Genomic DNA, 21,729 nt, shown 5'->3' with positions numbered 1-21,729 from the left:
TAGAAGGAAAATACAGTTATAAATGGCTTATTTCATATAAGTTAATATTATATAATTGTAAACAGTGGGAGGTCCCCAACATGATTTAAAACATAACACAGGTATATGTGTGTTTACAAAATCATCCCCAGTAATGAGCTAAATCTGTCAAAACATCCTATTGGAGATATTCTAAATTTTAAAGTGATTCATGAATAAAGTAAATATAAAAATGTATTAATTACACAGGTAGTTCTTGGCCTGCTATGGCATTACTGCCTGACGCACCTCCTCCGGGGCCCATAAGTCAGCGGCAAAGTCAATGTTTCGCTCCTTTAAACCTGGAATTTGTCCTGGTGGCGGAGCAGTGGCAGGGACGTCTGCCACCCCCTGCAGCTGGACCTCGGGTTAGGTGTTACTACCCCGACACTTCTCCTTTCTCCTCACCCAGAGCCAAAAGCTACTCTTCTCTGCCTCTTCAGCCAGGTCTATCAAGGCCTTCCACTGGTTTGCTCCAGTTACTCCCATATCCCTCAGGAGGCGAACCGCTGTTGTTCCAATAAAGCTGCGGCATCCTACTTCTACCGGGTGGATAATGGTTCTCCAGCCAGACTTCTTGCACTCAGCTGCAAGATCCGTGTACTTCAACCTCTTCCTCTCAAAGGCAGCTTCTACTCTCTCCTTCCATGGGACAGTTAGCTCAATGAGGAGCATGGTCTTGGCACCGCTGGACCACACCACTATGTCAGGGCTGAGACTTGTGTTGATAATCTCCCAAGGGATCTGGAGCTTCCTGACGAGATCGACTCTCATTCTCCAGTCCTGGGAAAGGAACTGTGGATCCCTTGGTGCAGTGCTTGTTTTGCCCCCACCTTCTCTGACAAATTGGATGTTATGACACACTGGTGAAGGGTGACCTACTAGTGTCCTGTCTGCGCCCCTCCAACACCTCGGCCAATCTGCTCAGGACATAGTCGTGTCGCCACCTGTAGCACCCTTGGGATAGCGCAATCCTGCAGCCTGACAAATTGTGCTGGAGGCTTACATTTGGACTGCTGCAGATAGAACAGCATTCTTCCTGGCCAAACCACTAGTGCAGGTTCAATGGGCAGAGGAGAGTGTTGTATGTTGCCCTGATAAGAAAATTGAGCATTGCATGTGGAATCTTCCACAGGTCCGCCATGCTGATGTTTCTGCCAACAACGCCTTCCCACGTTGTCCAGACCCCTGTCGTCCCTGTGCTACAGCCTTGATCTTATAGTGCTCATCCTCCATCCTCATCACCTCAGACACCACCAGTTCCTTCCTCTCTTTCCTGCTGGCCTTGGACCAGACTCGCGGAGCTTCTCCCCACCCAAGACATGTCCTTCCTGTCTGGACTCTGCCGATGATCTCTATGTTGCAGCCTGCTAATTGCCAAGTCAATTTCAGCATGGGCTTTCCACTTGCGGCCCGTGTAGGCCTGGACGTTTGTACTCCTCACTCCCTGGTCAGTGTATTCCCTTGTCTCCAACACTATCCTGGTCTTTTCCTGCTTGTAGTCCATGTAGATGGATTGCAGTGGCAGCTGTAAGATATTCTTTCCAAAAAGGCCCGTTTCAGATAGGCATCGCAGCAAGCCCAGACACTTTTCGATGAAAGAGTTGGCTTTCACATACAACTTGCTTACTGTGGATAAGGGGATTTTACACAGTTTTAGTGGCCACATTATCCTCTGGTATAGTGTGGTGTGATAGCACATTGTACTTTCCTGGAAGCTGGCTTCGGTCAATCCCTGCCAGACCATCAGTGAGCTGATTCAGCACACTCTTCCCCATGTTCTTGTCAGAGAGCTCAGCCATGTATTGTCTTACAAGGCTTTTGATGGACTGTTCAGCCAGCAGCGGGATTCTCTCATTGCCCAAGACAATGATGGTGCTGTCATTCCTGACCCCTTTCATAAGCGAGAGACTTCGGGACTTAGTGGGCTTGATCTTCATCCTTGCCCAGGACGTCAATTCATCCATCCTTTTTAGCAGTCTAGCTGTACATTGTGCTGTCAGCAGGAGGCTATAAACATCATCCATGTAGCTGCTCAGTACAGTTTCTGCCCTGATGGCAATCTGACTCCTCCCACCATCTGTTTTGCTCCAATGAGTATTACCTCGAAGGCGACCACAAACAGAATGGGGGAGATTGAGCATCCCATGGCGATTCTTTCCTCCAGCTGCTGCCATCCAGTAGTGAAATCCTAGAGGGCAAAGCTAATTCGCAGGTCCTTGAAGTAATTTGACATCAGGCTCCAATTGCTGTGAGGCATGTGTTAAGAACTCGTGGCATAGTTGATGAGCTGATGTGGCACTGATCCATACATGTTCGCAAGGTCAAGCCAAACGACACACAGATCTTTCTTTTCGTGCTTGGCCAGTTGAATCCGCTCCCAAATCACGATGAGTGCTCCACACACCCTGGGAAACCTGGAACCCCACCTTCTGGCAGCTGGTGTCTAAATAGCCATTCTCTGTGAGGTTGTTGGTTATTCTCCATGCCAAAATGGAGAAGAAAATCTTCCCTTCAACGTTGAGCAAGGCGATGCTCCTGAATTGGCTGATCTCTCTGGAGTCCTTTTCCTTGGGGATGAATACTGCCACTGCTCTTCGCCACTCCGATGGGATGCATTGCTTTTTCCTGGCAGCTTGCATGAGGGTCCACAGCAGCTTCAATACTGTGGGGCAGTTCTTATAGAGCCTGTAGGGTATCCCTTGGGGCCTGGGGCTGCTGATGATCTGGCCTTTCTTACGACCACTCTGACTTCACCTCTCCCTCCAAGCTCAGCGTTAAACTGGGATATGGAAAGGGCTGGATGAGGCACGTATCCTGGCGAACCTAATGGCTCATTCCTTGCTGGGTCCCTATACTGCCTTCTGATGTATTCTTCCAGCTCCTTCCTGGTTATTTTCAGCTTCCCAGTCTTTGCTTCCTCCATCAGCTGCCTGGCATGCTTGAAGGGGTTCTTGTAGAAGTTGGCTCACTCCTCCTTCCTTTTCCTGCACTTTCGGATGCACTCAGCCCTCTGCAGGCTGGCTAGCCTCTGCTTGATATCCTCCCACAGCACTTTGAGACCTTATTTCTCACCCAATGTTGCCTTCCTCCAGTTCCTTTAGAGTTGTCGTCGCCGTCGCACCAGTTGCTTGATCTCTCTTTCTTTTTTCTTTTTTTTTTACAGTGCTTGCAAGGTATAACTGGTGTTGATATTCCTTAGGGCTTTGTCTGAATCCTTAACCCTAAATATTAAACTTCTAATTTTTCATTTTTGTAGATAATTTAAGTCTCGGATGTGCAATCTGTTATTGATTTTTGTCAACTTAGGGGGGAAATTTTATAATATACATAAATGAGCCAAAACATTATGACCACTCACAGGTGAACCGAATAACGTTGATCATCTCCTAACAAGGCCACATGTCAAGGTCTGGATAGATTAGATGATAAGCGAACAATCAGTTCTCTTAGTTAATGTGTTGAATGCAGGAGAAATATTTCATAGTAAAGATCTGAGTGACTTTGACAAAGGCCAAATTGATATGGCCAGACAACTGGGTCAGAGCATCTCTGAAACGGCAACGCTTGTGGGGTGCTCCTGGTCAGCAATGATGAGTACCTGTCGACAGTGGTCCAAGGATGGACAAACCACAAACCAGCGACAGGGTGTTGGGCGCCCAATGCTCATCAATGCGCGAGGGCAACGAAGGCTATCCCGTCTGGTCCGAACCAACGGAAGGTCTACTGTGGCACAAGTCACAGAATATTTTAATGATGGTTATGGGATGAGTGTGTCAACACACAGTGCATTGCACCCTGCTGCGTAGGCGCAGACCAGACAGAGTTCCCATGATATGACCCCTGTCCACCTTCGAAAGCACCTACAATGGGCACGTGAATGTCGGTACTGGACCTTGGAGCAGTGGAAGGAGCTCGTCTGGTCCGATGAGTCCCGTTTTCTTTTACATCACGTGGATGGCTGTTTACATGTGCGCCATTTAACTGGGGAAGTGACAGCACCAGGATGCACTGTGGGAAGACGACAAGCCGGTGGAGGGAATGTAATGCTCTGGGCAATGTTCTGCTGGGAAACCCTGGGTCCGGCCATTCATGTGGATGTCAATTTGACACGTGCCACTACCTAAACATTGTTGCAGACCAGGTACATCCCTTCATGGCAATGGAATTCCCTGATGGCAGTGGCCTCTTTCAGCAGGATAATGCACCCTGCCACACTGCACACATTGTTCGGGAATGGTTTTAGGAACATGATGAGTTCATCTCAATCCGATTGAGCATCTGTGGGATATGCTGGACCAACAAGTCTGACCTACCTCGCAACTTACAGGACTTGAAGGATTTGCTGCTAATGTCTTGGTGCCAGATGCCACAAGATACCTTCAGGAGTCTTGTAGAGTCCATGCCTCGGCAGGTTGATGCTGTTTTGGCAGCACGTGGAGGACCAACAACATATTAGGCAGGTGGACATAATGTGTTGGCTCATCAGTGTATATTTAAGATTAAAGTTTGAAAATCTTCCATTGATAGAATGTTTGTCATTCAAAATGGAAACAACATGGTTGATGTCATTGTAATATTTACTTACTGAATTGTGATTATTTTCATTCTTTCTTGATGGTGTCATGTTATGTGTTGATCCTTATACACAGCCTACAGAAAACCAGATGCGTGCAAGTGTCATGACAACAGCAAAGCATGCGGACAGCATTTCCTTTAAACAGAACCAAAGCTTAAACCCTAAGCTTTCTTAAAACGTAAACAATATTCTTTTGCTGACTTGCACGCACTTATTTTCTTCAGGAAATACAAAACTTGTTTTTTTTCAAATAAATATATAAAGCTAGCTTTTAGGGTTAGAGTCAGGCTATAAGTCTTTAGTAATTATATTTAGATTAATATGAAGAACGTAGAAGTCTATGGTACGTGGTAAGAAAAGTGTGCAGAAAAACTCTAACTCTATCTCCTCAGAGGAGTATTCAGAATCACATTTAAGGATAGTGGGAGGGTTATGACACTGTAAGCTAACAAATAGGTTTTATTCTGTCTTTCAGTTTATTGAGACTATTTATTGAAAGCTGAAGACATAAACTGAGCTGCAGTGTTTGGATTCATTTGTCTTGATGGTCTCATGTTTGTGAAGTGCTCAGAGATGCTGCTCACTCAGCTGTGTAATAGAGTTTGGGAAAGAGGATTTCTGTCTTTTTTCAGTTTTTAGTTACATGTTTGTCTCTGAAAGGTATAAATACACATTTGTGTGAAAGTGTGTGTGTGTGTGTGTGTGTGTGTGTATGCTTTGTGAGTCTGTGTTCCTCACATTTAGGGTCTGTATGTTGTGATAAAACATTCTAAAATGTATGCTTATTTTATTATTAATTCTAAAATGTTTCTCTTTGCAGCTCTCCTCTACAAGCCTATTGACCGCGTCACCCGCAGCACTCTGGTCCTACATGTGAGTCTCTCTCTCTCTCTCTCTCTCTCTCTCTCTCTCTATCCTCACATCTCCTCAGATGTCACATCTTTTGATTTCATGTGGTGGTCGGAATTGCCTGCATATGGTCAGACACTGAACAACAACTAGAGCTTTAATTTATAAGGTCACCTTTACAAAGGCATAGAAAAGCTTAGACTCCAAATATTTTCCTGGAGTCACACAAACACTCACATGTAGCTTTTATCAGAGAGGCAGTGAGTTGTTACTCAAGGCCTGCTATTCAACAAGTTATTTAAGCATGGCAGGGCTTGCAGTGTTTTTAATAAACCTAAATAAATATATTCGTACTGTGTTTGAGAGAGTCTTGAAGTTTAACCAGCAGAAAGGTTGATAATGAGTCATGAGTTTTTTTTAAATGCATTTAGTCCTGCATGTGCTAGAGTACTAATAGAGTACTTGTTTTGGATTTGTTACCTTGTAAAATTGTCTTTACATGTTTTGATAATTTAATATTGTCTGTGGTGACATTTTGACTTTTTATCAGTGTAAGCTGTACTTATAAACTGTAGCGGCATTAACCACCATGCAAACCACGCAATTGCGTGGGTCCCCGGACTTTGGGGGGCCCCCCGTCAGACGGCAAAAATTTAAGGGGTGACGCACTGTTCTGTGTTCGCATGCGGATATGCTGTTTTCAGCCGTTGTGGGGCGATTCACCTGCATTGTGAAGGATTACTGATGCATGTCACCCATTCACACAATTCCAAACATTTGAAACCGCTTAAAGTTATTATGCAAATCTAAAAATGTGACACAGTGTCACAGAGATAGAGGAGGTGACAGCGTTTCACCAGATTTGTATTGAGGAACAATGTGATTTGTATTGAGGAACATTGTAAACTGTGAAATACATACTGACACTGCAGCTCCAGGTGAAGGTGAAGTCAATACAACAGAAATATATTGCTATTGTATAAAACAAGCCTTCAAAATAATAATACTAATTCTGCATCATATGATAATAAATTATAATGTAATAAACTTGGCTGGACAATAATAAATAATGTTTTTGCACACCCTGTTCATTCACACACAGATAAGTAGGTTAAAATTGCCTTTTTATTACTCTTTTATTGTATTGGTTCATACAAATTACATTTTGTAATATTATAAATTAAATACCATTCTTCCTTGTGTTAATTTAGTGAAAAACTAGATTTTTATTTAATTAAACACTTTAAATCTACTTGGCTACATTGGCTGTTAGGATAAATACAAAATATGTTTTAAAATAGCTTTTATGTCATTTCTGAGCAAATAAACAATTATCAAAACATGTTACGAATATCGTCAACAGCCTGAAAAATATCAAAATGTAATAATTTTTTAAGCCATATCGCCCTGCCCCGGGTGCACCCGGTTGGACAGTTGCTCAGGGCCTCAGAAATCGTAATCCCACCCCTGCATGAAGGCAATAGTTCTATTGATGAAATGTTATATATGATGTCCTGTGCCATAAAGAGACACTGCTGAAACCATCATTTTCATTAAGATGCCAGTATCATCATGTCAAAACTGGACTTCTTTTTGACAAACCCAGATACCCACATACCCAGTCTTAATATTTTCCCCAAACATTCGAGAATGGTATAGCTGCAGGCAGAGCTCCAAAAAGGGGGCAGGAGCTTCAAACAGCCAGCAAAGATATAGGGAGCCCCTGACCTAACCCTTAACCTTGTGTGGAAGTGACACCTCCTTTTGGAATTGGCGCAACCCCCTTTAGAGTAACCCTACCATTTCCGGAGTTACCCTGCCCTCTTTTGGAGATTCCGCCCCATTTGGAGCTCTCCAGCCTGCAGCTATACATACTTGAAATATTCGGTTAAAACTTTTATCAATAGTAATAAAGCTTGTCAAAAAGAGGTATTGTCATTTTTGCAAAATTTATAAAAATACTCCCAGAATATTAGACCAAAGTGTCATTTTGATAAACCGGCTTATGCTTTTTTTTTTAATAGTTAGATTATCTCTTAAAGTATATAGCTCAGATCTGATGTCTGTATTTGTGTGTTTTATTTATTTATTTATTTTTATATTTAGGACTTGTTGAAGCACACCCCTAAAGACCATCCAGATTTCCCACTTCTTCAGGATGCTCTGAGAATATCGCAGAACTTCCTGTCCAACATCAATGAAGAAATTGATCCACGCAGGACTGCTGTGACCACACCCAAAGGAGAGGTGCGCCCTTAGGATTATGCTGGTTTTCTGCATTAATTGGTTATAAAATGTGATCTCAACTTCATCATGGTCACAAGTATAGACAAACACAATGTGCTTAAGCTACCAACACACAAACATTATAATCGTTCATGTCTTTATTGAACACATCCCATTAAACATTTACAGTGCTTTGAAAAAAGTAAGTGAACCCTTGGATTTAATAACTGGTCGACCCTCTTTTGGCAGCAATAACCTCAACCAAGCGTTTCTGGTATGTGCAGTTTACAGCGGCACTTGATTTCTGTTCAGAAGGAATTTTGGACCATTCTTCCTTTCAGAACTGCTTCAGCTCAGCCATATTCTTAGGATATCTGGTGTAAAACGGCTCTCTTGAGGTCATTTCACAGCATCTCTATTTTGTTAAGGTGTGGACTCTGACTGGGCCACTCCAAAAGGTGGATTTTCTTTTTTTGAAGCCATTCTGTAGTGGATTTACTTTGATGCTCAGGGTCATTGTACAGCTGCATCATTCAACTTCTACTGAGCTCCAGCTGGCACACAGCCACCCTGACATTATCCTGTAGGATATCTTGATAAACTTGGGAATTAATTTTCCCCTCAATGCTGGCAAGTGGTCCAGGCCCCGAAGCAGCGAAGCAGCCCCAAATCATGATGCTCTCTCCACCGTACTATCACCGTTGGGATGATGTTTTCATGTTGGTATGCAGTGCCCTTTTTACACGAAAGGTAGTGCTGCGTGTTCTTCCCAAACAATTCAACCTTAGTATCATCAGTCCACAAAACAGTTTCCAGTAGCGTTGTGGCGTGTCATGGTGGTCTTTAGCAAACTTCAGGCATAGTAATGTTTTTGTTAGAAAGCAGCTGCTTTCTTCATGGTGTCCTGCCATAGACACGATGCCTGATTAATGTTTTCGATATAGTAGACTCATGAACAGAGACGTTAACCAGTTGCAATGATTCCTTCAAGTCTTTAGCTGTCAATCTAGGGTTCTGTTTTACCTCATTGAGCATTCTGCGGTGCCCTTTAAGTCATCTTGGCTGACGGCCACTTTTAGGGAGAGTAGCCACAGTACTAAATCATCTCATTTATAGACAGTTTGTCTAACTGTGGACAGGTGAATATCTAAGCTCTTCAAGATAACTTTGTAACCCTTTCCAGCTTTATGCAAAGCAACAATTCTTTATTCAGTATTTACAAGAACAATACAATAATTTGTGTGTTATTTGTTAAAACAGTAACAAACCAGATTTTAAGACAAATGCATTGTAAGTGGACATCGGGGAAAAAAAATAAAATGCTACAAAAGTGTAGAATATAACCCCCTTTGGTGTAATTTTCTTACTTAGGCCCCTTATAAGTAACCTTCAAAGTTTCTTCAATTTTTCCTTAATTGAGAATTAATGTTTCAACTGTTTTCCATCATGCACCTCCGATCCACTTATGTTTTTAATCCTACTGATGAGTACATGGCTGTTGTAAGTCATTCCAACACTGGCTCCCTGGCCATCTTTATTCTTGAGCACGCATCTTTACTTTGTTTGCTGCTTGTACTGTATATTCTAAATGATTGCAGTTTTATGGTCAGCTATGTGTGATTATAGACTACAGTAGGCACAGAGGAGATCTTTTAATAATCAAAGCGTACAGTGTCAGTGATGGACTCTGTAACCGCAATCAGATCCTTGACCTTTGCCACCCCTTGGTTCCCCAAAGGCGCACATTGTCTATGTGCTTATGAACGAGTGTACAGGAAGTAAGTGGGGTGCTTCTGTGTCTGGCAGGTTCGTCAGCTGGTGAAGGATGGTTTCCTGGTGGAGTTGTCGGAGGGTACACGGAAACTCCGTCATGTCTTCCTCTTCACAGACCTGCTTCTCTGCGCCAAGATTAAAAAGACTGCAGTGGGGTATGACCTTGATACAATATATTTTGATCTATGAAGTACGTTACCTTCTCTATCATGCTGTATAACTCGCTTTTCCCCCCGACCTATCACCTATACATGCATCACTATACAGGTATTTGGTGTCTGTAGATAAAGTGTTTTGATTTACGAAGCTGTAACCTCATTTGTCACTCTGTTGTTGGCATGGTTACGATCCCAGAGGGAAAGTAATAATGACTGATAGCTGCTGTTACCTTGATGCAGCTCTGTGTTTCTTGAACCACAGCCTTCCAATTAGAATTACACACACACTTAGGTTAGCGTGTGTGTGTATGTGAGAAAGCAACATTCAGTCATGCTTATTTAGCCTTATTTTATTTATCTTGCACACAACAGTAGAAATACTGCATCTCTAGTTAATTCAGAGTAATAATCTGGGTCCTATTCTTTAATCCTAATCCTAATTTGATATACTTTATCTTAATTCACTTTCTCCCTCTGCATTATGAGACATTCAGTTCTTTCAGATTTTTAATTTTTTCTTAGCACAGACTGTAAAATACTCGGCGTGTTAATCAGGATGAATTAGTCAGGAGATGATTTTAATTGGTTGTTATGAATGTGCAGGGATGTGATGAACAGATAATATTCCTTTGCAGAGCCATACTGGGCATTATAATCCCCTTAAAATGAGAATGCATTATCAAGTTTTCCTGTCATGGAAATATTTTGGTCTCTTAAGTATTTCTGTATCTGTATGCTCTCCACACCCGAGAGGACATAGACTACTTCAGTCCATACAAAGTCATTTTCTATCAGGATTGGAAGACAAAGATAGACATGAAAATTAGTTTTTTTGTGGTTCTGTCATCATTTACTCACACTCATACCATTTCAAACCTTTTATCTTCTGTGGAACACAAAAGGAGAATTTTTGAAGAATGTTTGCACTGTTCTCTTCCATTTCACGCAGGGTTATTATAGTTTTGGTTTTTATTTCTATTTTATATTCAATTTGTCATAACATTTTTTTAGTTTTTGTTAGTTTTCACTGTTTGTCTGTTAGTTTTAGTTTAGTTTTAATTTTCTCAGTGTTTTGTAGTTTCAGTTTAGTTAGTTTTTATTTTACTTTTTGTATTTTTTTTTTATGTCTGCCAAAGTGGAACTTTTACTGGTGTAATTTAAAAAGTCTAACATCATTACATTGCTCAGGGCATTTGTGTGTTACCTCTATCTAGTGGTGTTTTCAAGTTTTGTATGTAAATGTTGCAAATTTTATAATATAGGGTGAATATGGGTAAAGTAGAAGTAGAGAATAATTTTTCCTTTTTCCCACTTTACCAGTACTGCTAAAAAACAATCTGTGATTTGGTCAAAAGAGGATCTTCAAAGGTTCTAGTTCCCAATATAGAAGACATCCTAAGCTTTCTTCAATGGTATAATTATAGGTTATGTGGCGTTCGGATCATAATTCAAAGTGTCAAGAAAAGTAAAATTTCCAAAAGTGCCCCACTTTGCCCATACTATACTGCCTGGCCAAAAAAATAAATAAAAAAAATAATTGTCATTTTAATTTAAATAAGCAGATATGTAAGAGCCTATGATTGGATCATTATTGCAGTTATTAATATGGTTCAGCTGGCAACAATTCTTTTAACCCAAACTGATGCAGTGTGCAGCTTCTCATTTCTTAATCATGTCGGAAGACGTATCCCGTGGTCATGGAAAAGATTTTAGTGTATTTCAGAAGGGGCAAATCATTGGCCTGCATCAAGCAAAAAAAAAAAACAACTAAGGAGAGTGCTGAAATCACTGGAATTGGGTTAAGAACTTTCCAACGCATTATTAAAATCTGGAAGGGTAGTAGTGAACCATCAGCTTCGTGGAAGAAATGTGGTCGGAAAAAAATCTTGAATGATCATGATCGGAGATCACTAAAACGCTTGAAGTCACATTGTAAAAAATCGTCATTAGAACTCACGGCTATGTTTAATAGGGAAAGTAAGAGCATTTCCACACACACAATGCGATGAGAATTTACAGGATTGGGACTAAACAGCTGTGTGGCCACTTCAATTTGCTAGGGAGCATAAGATTGGACTGTGGAGCAATGGAAAAAGCTCATGTGGTCTGATGAGTCCAGATTTACCCTATGCCAAAGCGATGGGCGCGTCATGCATAGTGCCCAATGTTCAAGCCTCTGGAGGCAGTGTTATGATCTGGGGTTGCTTCAACTGGTCAAGTCTAGGCTCAGCAACGTTATGCAGCAAGAAAATGAAGTCCTGAATGTACTGAATGACCAGGTTATACCATCAATGGATTTTTTCTCTCCTGACGGCATGGGCATATTCAAGGACGACAATGCCAATATTCATTGGGCTCAAATTGTGAAAGAGTGGTTCCTTTGAACCTTAACCCCATTGAAAGTCTTTGGGATGTGCTGGAGAAGATTTTACGGGGTGCTTCGACTCTGCCGTCATCAATACAAGATCTCGGTCAAAAATTTATGTAACTCTGGATGGAAATAAATGTTGTGACATTGCATAAGGTTGTCAAAACAATGCCATGACAAATGCACACCGTAATCAAAGCTAAAGGCGGTCCAACTAAATATTAGAGTATGCAACTTTTTTTTGGCCAGGCAGTTTATATCAAAAACTAAAACTAAAATGAAGTCTAGATCATTTTTATTTTATTTTAGTTAGTTTTGGAGTGATAAAATATTTTAGTTAAGTTTCAGTTTTTTCCAATAATTTCAGTTTTTATTTTTATTTTACACAATGATCGCTCTAAGACTTTATAGATATTACAGTTTCATTTTCTGTTAATGCATGATTTTCTGTAAAGCTGCTTTAAAACGATGTTGTGAAAAGCGCTATACAAATAAAATGAGTACTTGACCTAAGTTAACAAAAATGATTTTATTATAACACTGATTCCATAAACATGAATTGGAACCAGAGGCTAAGCTCTTAAAAGGCCAAAGAAAAAAAAAGCAACATCAAATTATCATAAATTAACGAATAAGCGTGCAGGGCTCCACAAATCAGTTTCTGTGCTAGGATGTGCTGTCGAGTCGATATGTACCTCCTGGAAATGTATGTTTTCCAATGTACTGCATTAATTGCATTTTACACATTAAGCAGACAATTAATAATAGCAGAAATCTGAACATTTACTAGCCAGTGGCTAATAACGGATATTTGTTTAGTCGCATGGAGTGGAATTTGGTTGCATATGCGAGTGATTTAGGTCAACTTGAGCATTCTGCTATAAATAACTAATTTTGCATTCCACAGAAGAAAACGGATTCAAATAAAAAGAGTAAATGATGACAGCACTTTCATTTTTGGGTGAACTAACCCTTAAACACCAGGGTTTTGCTCCTGTAATAGCTGTTCTGATAAAAGTGTATGCTTGTACAACAGGGACATGAATGGTGTTTAAATATGTTTTTTTCTTTGTGTGTGAATTTGTCAGGAGGCATCAGCAGTATGAGTGTAAGTGGTACATCCCTCTGGCTGATCTGAGCTTCCAGACTTTGGATGAGTCGGACTCTCTCCCTCACGTCCAGACACTTCCTGAGCATGAAATTGAAGAGATGAAGATCAAAATCTCTGCCATCAAAAGTGAGATACAAAAAGAAAAGGTACAGTCTTTCTTTCACAGCTAACCACACAAGCACACACATTTGTTAGATATGTAAAAGGGCAATTACCATATGTTTCTATTGTTTTAAATTAACGTTAACATTTATGTTGCTTGCTCAGGAATCAGTATTATATAATATATTGCTATTTCTCATCCTTAAGGGTAGGGATTTGAACAGAATAGTTTAGATAAAAATAAAAATAAAAAATAGATTGAAAGAATAACCGTAAAAAAAACATTTGCACTCACCTGGAGCTTAGATAGAAATGAATACTGACTGCATTAGGGTAATGCACCTACGGTAGATAAACTCTTGAGTCTACATAAAGGCTATCACATTTTTGTCATGTTCAGAAAAACAAGTGGTGAAATTTGGATTTTTATCAAATGCACTTGTTCAGAAATGTAATGCACAAGCATCCACGTTTTTCGTACAGCTTTGCATTTTCTTTCCAACATAAAAGCAGATCCTCTTCTGTTGGTTTGCATGACTCCAACAAGAACTGAATACCAACAGAGTACTATTTTAATAAGAATCAGAATATTACAAGTATTGCCACACTTGACTTTGCTTGAAAGCACACAAGACGCCATCATGTCCCTTTCTATCATCAAACACTTCGACAAACATGCGGAGCGCCCACCAGTGGACTCATTTGTAACTGCGAGATGGATGCTTTTGAGAGGTAAAGTACTGTATAATTAATCGTTGCCCACGGCAGGCAAATGCACCAAGTAAAATCAATTTGTAATATTTGAGTAGTATTTTTAATGGTCAACTAGCTGGTGCATAACGAGTACTCGATTAGTCGATTACTCGTGCACATCCCTAGAGGCTACCTTAGATATTTTTATCATCCTAGGATAGGGTCTCTGGTCTCAAAAAGTTACGTACAGTTTCTTTTTGGATAGATGCACATCAGGCTACAATGGAGGCTTTGCCATTAACCACCGTAACATGCGGACACTTGGGAGTAGGTTCGATGCATAAAAATCTGCCTTAACTGCCAAGTGTTGCCAAATATCAGTGTCTAAGCTACATGACATCGCTCAGCTGTCTTCAATAAGATCTTCACTTGATTATCAGCCTTTTCTAATCTCAGGTCACGTCAAATTCTCTGAAGCATTGTTTTTAGACTGTCTGTTTGGCATTGGGGAGATAGCGGATGTCATATTTTGTTTACTGCTGGTTGGAGCCGCGTCTTAATTGAGTTACTTTTAGGCAGGTTGGGAGTCGGTTAGGTTTAGGTTTAAGGGAAGCAGATCTTGGACGACCCATTTTCATTGTTTAGCAGAGGTCACCATAGGACAACGAGGCAGTGGCTCACATGCAGAGGAAAGGTGACACCCTCGCTCTCAACCTCGCTAACATGGGCATGCTGGTTTGTTTATACTAGCTGGCAGTGGAAGAACTGAACAATTTCCTCTCTGAGTCATGTATCCCATCACATATTGTGTACCATTATAATATGATAAAGACACACACTAGCAGACTGAGCAGTGCTGCTCTGTATTCTCTTTAATTTGCTGTGGAGCACTGATAACATCATTTCCAGTAAAGCTCATACAAACAAAGACACAATAATATGAGGATGATGGCATCATTGCCTAATAAAAACTCTCATGCATTCAAACACAATGCTACACACATAAAGACACAGAACTGCTCAATTACCTTTGAATTACCTTTACAAACACAACAAAGTCTACTATGGTAATCATAAAAAAAAACAAAAAAACTTGTATTTCTTTTGCCCTGTGTATACATGTTTAATGTTGTAAAAACAGTTTAACTAATAAAATCTAACTAATATAAATATATATATATATATATATAGAGAGAGAGAGAGAGAGAGAGAGAAAATTATATTAAGTATAAATATGTGTGTGTGTCTATATATATATATATATATATATATATATATATATATATATAATTTTTAATTAAAATTAAAAATGTAACTATTAACATTTGTGTCTGTGGACAGAAAGCACAGAAGCCTCAGAGTCGTAATGTGGATCGTTTGAGGAAGAAGATGAACGAGCAGGAGTCGTGTCTGCTGTTACACTCACCCAACATCCCATTCCGCATCCACAACAAACACGGCAAGGTACAGTATCACTGAACCCATTAAATATGTATGATTTAACCTTCCTGAATGTATGGCTTACATGAGATCTTCACTGGTGACATTTATTAGCAGTGTCTTCTCGGGTATCTCATGGTCTCATCTGTGTTTCATTTTTGATCATTTGATTATTTAAATGGTAATAAAGATAATTAAGCATTTCAATGAATATAGTTAACACCAGGTGTGTCAAACGCACGGCAAAGTACATTTATTATATTGGTAGGATAATAGTCAGAATATTCTTTGTTTGACTTCAGCAGGGCAGATCAACTTTATCTTACTTTTTAATTTAATTTATTATGTTGCATGTTGTAGCTCGCATCTTAAAGCCGTAGAACATTTCTTTCATTACGCAAGGCATTTAGTTTACATGCACAAGCGCCAATCCATGCTTTTAGCAGAAATGGGATCTGTGGGTGACAACTACAGAACAATTCAGTTCATTTTCCCCATTTTGAAGTTACAGTATTATTATAACATGGGCAGCTACAGGGAAAAACATTAGGTATAAAAAAAAAAATTAAAAAAAATGGTTTACAAGTGTCCACTGATTTATTGCTTCTGGACTTTTTTAGCTTTAGAAAGGTATGTATTTTGCACACGCTCTCCATAGATGGACCGAAGATTTACAAATAAAACATTTGGCCTGCTTAAAATTACATTTAGTCCAATCCAGTCCACTACCTAAAATGAGTCTGACACCCTGGTTTACACTGTAACACATTTATAACTGTCCACTAGGGGGAGCCATTGTTATTCCTTTATTTCACTTTCTCTCATCACTTTCTTTCTGCTCATAATCTCTCTGCCTCTCTCTCCAGAGCTACCTGTTCTTGCTGTCCTCAGATTATGAGAGGTCAGAATGGAGGGAAAGCATTCAAAAACTGCAGAAGAAAGGTTTGACGTTCATACTGTTAACAGCTGTTTAATGCATCTGTTTAATGTTTAATGCAGCTCTTAAAGGGATAGTTCACCCAAAAATGAAAATTATCTCATCGTTTCCTCACTTTCATGTCATCCCAGATATGTTTGATTTTATTTCTTCTGCTGAACACAAATTAAGATTTTTAGAAGAATATCTCAGCTCTGTAGGTCCATACAATGCAAGTGAATGGTGACCAGAACTTTGAAGCTCCAAAAAGCACTTAAAAGAAGCATAAAAGTAATCCATACGACTCCAGTTGTTAAATCTTCTGTATATCTTCAGAAGTAATATGATGGGTGTGGGTGAGAAACAGATCAATATTTAGGTCTTCACAATCTTCTTTTGTTTTTGGCGATTTGCATTTTTTGTGCATATCACCTACTGGGCAGGGAGAAGAATTTATCATAAAAAAGGACTTAATATTGATCTATTTCTCAACCACACCTATCATATCACTTCTGAAGACATTGATTTAATCACCGGTGTCTTATGGATTACTTTTATGCTGCATTTAAGTAATTTTTGGAACTTTGAAATTCTGGTCACCATTAAATTGCATTGTAAGGACCTTCAGAGCTGAGATATTCTTCTAAAAATTTTCATTTGTGTTCAGCAGAAGAATGAAAGTCATACACATCTGGGATGGCATAAGGGTGAGTAAATGATGGGATCATTTTCATTTTTGGGTGAACTATCCCTTAACACATCACAGATGTATCATTTAAACCTCTCATTTAGGTTGATTTTGTTTTAAGAGTTGTCCAGTAACTTTAAAAGTTCAATACTACATGTCTGGACCTCACTGTGTGTATTTGTGTGTGTTTCAGACCTGCAGGCATGTGTGTTGAGTTCTGTAGAGCTGCAGGTGTTAACTGGCTCCTGCTTCAAACTCAGAACTGTCCACAACATCCCCGTCACCAGCAACAAAGATGGTAAGAGACACATTTGCATCAGTTCCTCACAGCACACATACACGGACAGTTGTCTGGTTCTCTGAAATGATAGATAACATAGCTTGTTGATGAATGTCAGTTTAGCTACACTACATGGCCGAATGTTTGTGGACACCCCCTTCTAATTACAGGTTTGGCCCCTTTTATTCCAGTAAAGGCAAATCTTAATGCCACAGCATACAATAACATTCTAGAGCATTGTGTGCCTCCTGCATTATGGCAACAGTTTGGAAAGGGCCCTTCTCTGTTCCAGCCTGACTGTGTGACACAATTCAAAACATACAGTACAGCCTGCCTTTCATTTCTGTTTTCAGTTAAATGCCTTTACCTCATAATCAAAATTGATTTTTTTTCTACGCACCCATCACTTTTTCTTTTTCTCTTTGTTTTGTGTATCTTACTTTTTCTCTCTCTTTTGTTCTATCGCAGCAAAGTCCAAATAGGTTTTTAGAATCAAGGTTACAGTCTGGTTCTACTCTACTGATAACCATACCACGAATAGGCTGCTTTTATTTGCTGATGATTAGGGTAGTGTTTCAGGTCTTTGCTGTTTGTTTTTGCTTGGAGACTGACGTGTTTTGATTTTTTTCAACATTAAAGCCATCTGTCCAGAACCCCCACTGTCGGCCTCAGTGAGCTGATTACTCCCACAGTGCTACTGAAGACATACTCAATAACTGTTCTGTGAAATTATGAGTACTTAGTGGTACATTCAGAATACTGACATTTTGGTGAAAGTCTCATGACTTATTGTTTTTATATAATGCCGGTAACAGTAAGACGATTATTACTAATAATAATTGTACTATGGTAATATAGATTATACCATATAGATCTTTACATTTTCTGAAGAACATTTTAGTCTTGCTTGTCCATGCAAACCTCACCACCACAGGGTGCTGGGTGGTTGCTAAGATTTTCATTGTGGTTGCTAGTGTGTTGCTATGGGGTTCTGCAGTGTTTATATTAGTGATAGACCGATATATTGGTCAGGCCAATTAATCAGCCGATATTTGGCCATTTTGTGATTATCGACATCGGCCGATTACCATGTTCACTTGGCCGATAAACAGAAGTGATAACTTTCCCTTGTGTCAGTTCCGAAATCTACCAGTAAATCTGTCAATGGATAGTGAACACTTTCTGTTTTCAAGGTTTTTTCTTTTCAAGTTTTTGCAAATTTGAGAAAATATTGTATAAATTAAGTGGGGGGTTTTTTCACTTTAGAATTGTGTACATCTGATTTGCTGTTGTTAAATCTTATGTTTATCTCCATTTATATCGGCCATTCTGCTCTCTACATATCGGTATCAGCATAAGCCATTGAAAAACCCATATCGATCGACCACTAGTTTATTGTGGCTTTTTATATATAAAAGAAGATATATATTTATATTTTTATATACAGTTGAAGTCAGAAGTTTACATACATTTAGGTTGAAATCATTAAAACTCATTTTTTAACAACTCCACAGATTTAATATTCGCAAACTATAGTTTTGGCAAGTCATTTAGGACATCTACTCCAACAGTTGTTTACAGGCAGATTGTTACGCTTTTAATTGAGTATATCACAATTCCAGTGAGATGTTAAGCAAAACTTTTAGTCTTAGTCTCCATTCACTGTGACTGCATCTTGTTTTTCATTCAATGTAAGTGAATGGTGACTGAAACTCCCCAATATCTCCTTTTGATATCCACTGAAATAAGAAAGTCATACAGGTTTGCAACAGCATGAAGGTAAGTGATGACAATTTTCATTTTTGAGTGAAATATCTCAAATAAAAACTCATCAGTTACCTTAAAAATGGCCGTTTAAAGTTGACAAGATGTATTGAAAATGTTAACAGATTAAATTATGAAAGAGAAGGAGAGGGAGAGACGCTTTGCTGTTGTTTTCCCCCTGATTGGTCTGAATAACTCGCAGCATCATGCAGGCTGCTCTGTCTTGTCTGTCCGTGCGCTGTCAGTGTCCTCTATGCTCCGCGACATTATCACTGCGTGAAAAAGGGTGTGAGAGCGTGAGAACAGTGTCAATTGCGTTGACAGCCCTACATCTAGAGAGATGGAGGTGAGAGATATAACAGGCTCATGCTACTCTCCGCGATCCACGCACAACTTACCACGCACCCCATTGAGAGCGAGAACCCCTAATCGCGACCACGAGGAGGTTACCCCATGTGACTCTACCCTCCCTAGCAACCAAATTGGTTGATTAGGAGACCTGGCAGGAGTCACTCAGCACACCCTGGATTTGAACTTGTGACTTCAGGGGTGGTAGTCGGCGTCAATACTCACTGAGCTACCCAGTTAACTGTGCCTTTAAGCAGCTTGGAAAATTCCAGAAAATGATGTCAAGCCTTTAGGCAATTAGCTTCTGATAGGCTAATTGAAGTCAATTGGAAGTGTACCTGTGGATGTATTTTAAGGCCTACCTTCAAACTCAGTGCCTCTTTGCTTCACATCTTGGGAAAATCTAAAGAAATCAAGACCTCGGCAAGTCTGGTTTATCCTTGGGATCAATTTCCAAATGCCTGAAGGTACCACGTTCATCTGTACAAACAATAAATATTAAGCAAGTATAAACACAATGGGACCACGCAGCCAACATACCGCTCAGGAAGTGTCTCCTAGAGATGAACGTAGTTTGGTGCGAAAAGTGCAAATCAATCCCAGAACAACAGCAAAGGACCTTGTGAAGATGCTGGAGGAAACAGGTAGACAAGTATCTATATCCACAGTAAAACGAGTCCTATATCGACATAACCTGAAAGGCTGCTCAGCAAGGAAGAAGACACTGCTCCAAAACTGCCATAAAAAAGTCAGACTACAGTTTGCAAGTGCACATGAGGACAACTTTTTGGAGAAAGGTCCTCCTGGTCTGATGGGAAAAAAAATTTAACTGTTTGGCCATAATGACCATCATCATCATCATTATGTATTCCAACTGTGAAGCCTGTGGGTTGCAGCATCATGTTGTGAGGGTGCTTTGCTGCAGGAGGGACTGGTGCAAAACAGATGGCATCATGAGGAAGGAAAATTATGTGGATATATTGAAGCAACATCTCAAGACAGGAAGTTAAAGCTCTGTTGCAAATCAGTCTTCCAAATGGACAATGACCCCAAGCAAACCTCCAAAGTTGTTGCAAAATGGCTTAAGGGCAACAAAGTCAAGGTATTGGAGTGGCCATCACAAAGCCCCTCAGTTCGATAGGAAATTTGTGGGCAGAACTGAAAAAGTGTGTGCAAGTAAGGAGGCCTATAAACCTGAATCAGTTACACCAGTTCTGTCTGGAAGAATGGGACAAAATTCCAGCAACTTATTGTGAGAAGCTTGTGGAAGGATACCCAAAACGTTTGCCCCAAGTTACACAATTTAAAGGCAATGCTACCAAATGCTAACAAAATGTATGTAAACTTCTGGCCCACTGGGAATGTGATGAAAGAATTAAAAGCTGAAATAAATCATTCTCTCTACTATTATTCTGACATTTCACATTCTTAAAATAAAGTAGTGATCCTAACTGACCTAAAGCCCACTATACACTGTAGGATATTTACAGTAATTTAAGATAGTTTCTTGTCAGACTTTATGATATGAATGCATTGATATCGCCACGGCACACTGTGCGATATTATGCCAGACTGTACGATACACGTCGTAGCCGACTGTGGTCCCAATCGTCCCGATCAGTGAACGTGACACAGTTATGGGAGCGTTGCGGAATAGAAGAGAAACGGCGAGATTTGCCCGCCCCAGAGGAGCATTTTTTTTTTTTTTTTTTTTTTTCCTGAAAGTCAGGACATCAGCATTTCCATTGCTCCAATACCACTCCATCATGAGCATAGGCTAACATATAAAAAGAAAGATGGATTTTGTCAAATAGGCCCATAATAAAACACAAATGCATTACAGATGTTGAGAATGAACGCCAGTGGGGGAGGTAGCCTACAGTAATAATTAGCTACCACAAGCAAATATTCATTGTGGAAATAAAAAGACTTGTGGCCTGAAAAATGACAAACTTCTCCGTTCACATTGGGGAAAACAAAAAAGGTGGGTTATAGTACGTCTTTCTCCTCTTTTAGATTAGTAACCTATCAGCCATGCAAAATTTTGAAAATTCATATAGGCTAATAATATGTGGCACTTGCACATTCCCTATGGATAATGCACAGACATGACATAGATTTCTATAATTGTATCCAACTGTATCTACTGATTTGGGTTAAAACGTCCCATAAATACTACCAATTTAAATTGTTCAAACTTTTTTTTTATAAAATTGGAGTGGTGTGAATCTTAACTAAAGTAGTTTACAGATGTTTAAAGTAAAATTATTAAAAATAAAATAGTAATTAAAATAAAGTTGTAAAGAAAATGCATGATAAATGTAAAGAAAAAAACGTGTTAAGAAAATGCAATCATTTATTTATTTTCATTTTGTAAGTTCTGTATTTATTTAATTTGGGGAATAATGCTTTCATA

The 21,729-nt window shown here is 39.6% G+C and overlaps 1 protein-coding gene across 5 annotated transcripts in view; it reads left to right on the top strand.

Annotated features, from left to right (window-relative positions):
• Positions 1-21,729, top strand: part of LOC127421257 (active breakpoint cluster region-related protein) — a 290,552-nt gene that overhangs the window by 164,354 nt on the left and 104,469 nt on the right. For all 5 annotated transcript variants that reach the window (XM_051664144.1, XM_051664153.1, XM_051664160.1 and 2 more), the window contains 7 exons: positions 5,418-5,470; positions 7,553-7,693; positions 9,479-9,600; positions 13,060-13,228; positions 15,219-15,341; positions 16,184-16,259; positions 17,115-17,219. In XM_051664144.1, coding sequence (XP_051520104.1) covers positions 5,418-5,470; positions 7,553-7,693; positions 9,479-9,600; positions 13,060-13,228; positions 15,219-15,341; positions 16,184-16,259; positions 17,115-17,219 — 789 coding nt within the window. The remainder of the gene's footprint in view (positions 1-5,417; positions 5,471-7,552; positions 7,694-9,478; positions 9,601-13,059; positions 13,229-15,218; positions 15,342-16,183; positions 16,260-17,114; positions 17,220-21,729) is intronic.

Source organism: Myxocyprinus asiaticus, chromosome 3 (assembly GCF_019703515.2).
Source record: "Myxocyprinus asiaticus isolate MX2 ecotype Aquarium Trade chromosome 3, UBuf_Myxa_2, whole genome shotgun sequence".
Classification (NCBI taxonomy): domain Eukaryota; kingdom Metazoa; phylum Chordata; class Actinopteri; order Cypriniformes; family Catostomidae; genus Myxocyprinus; species Myxocyprinus asiaticus.
This window is presented reverse-complemented; position numbering and strand designations above follow the sequence as displayed.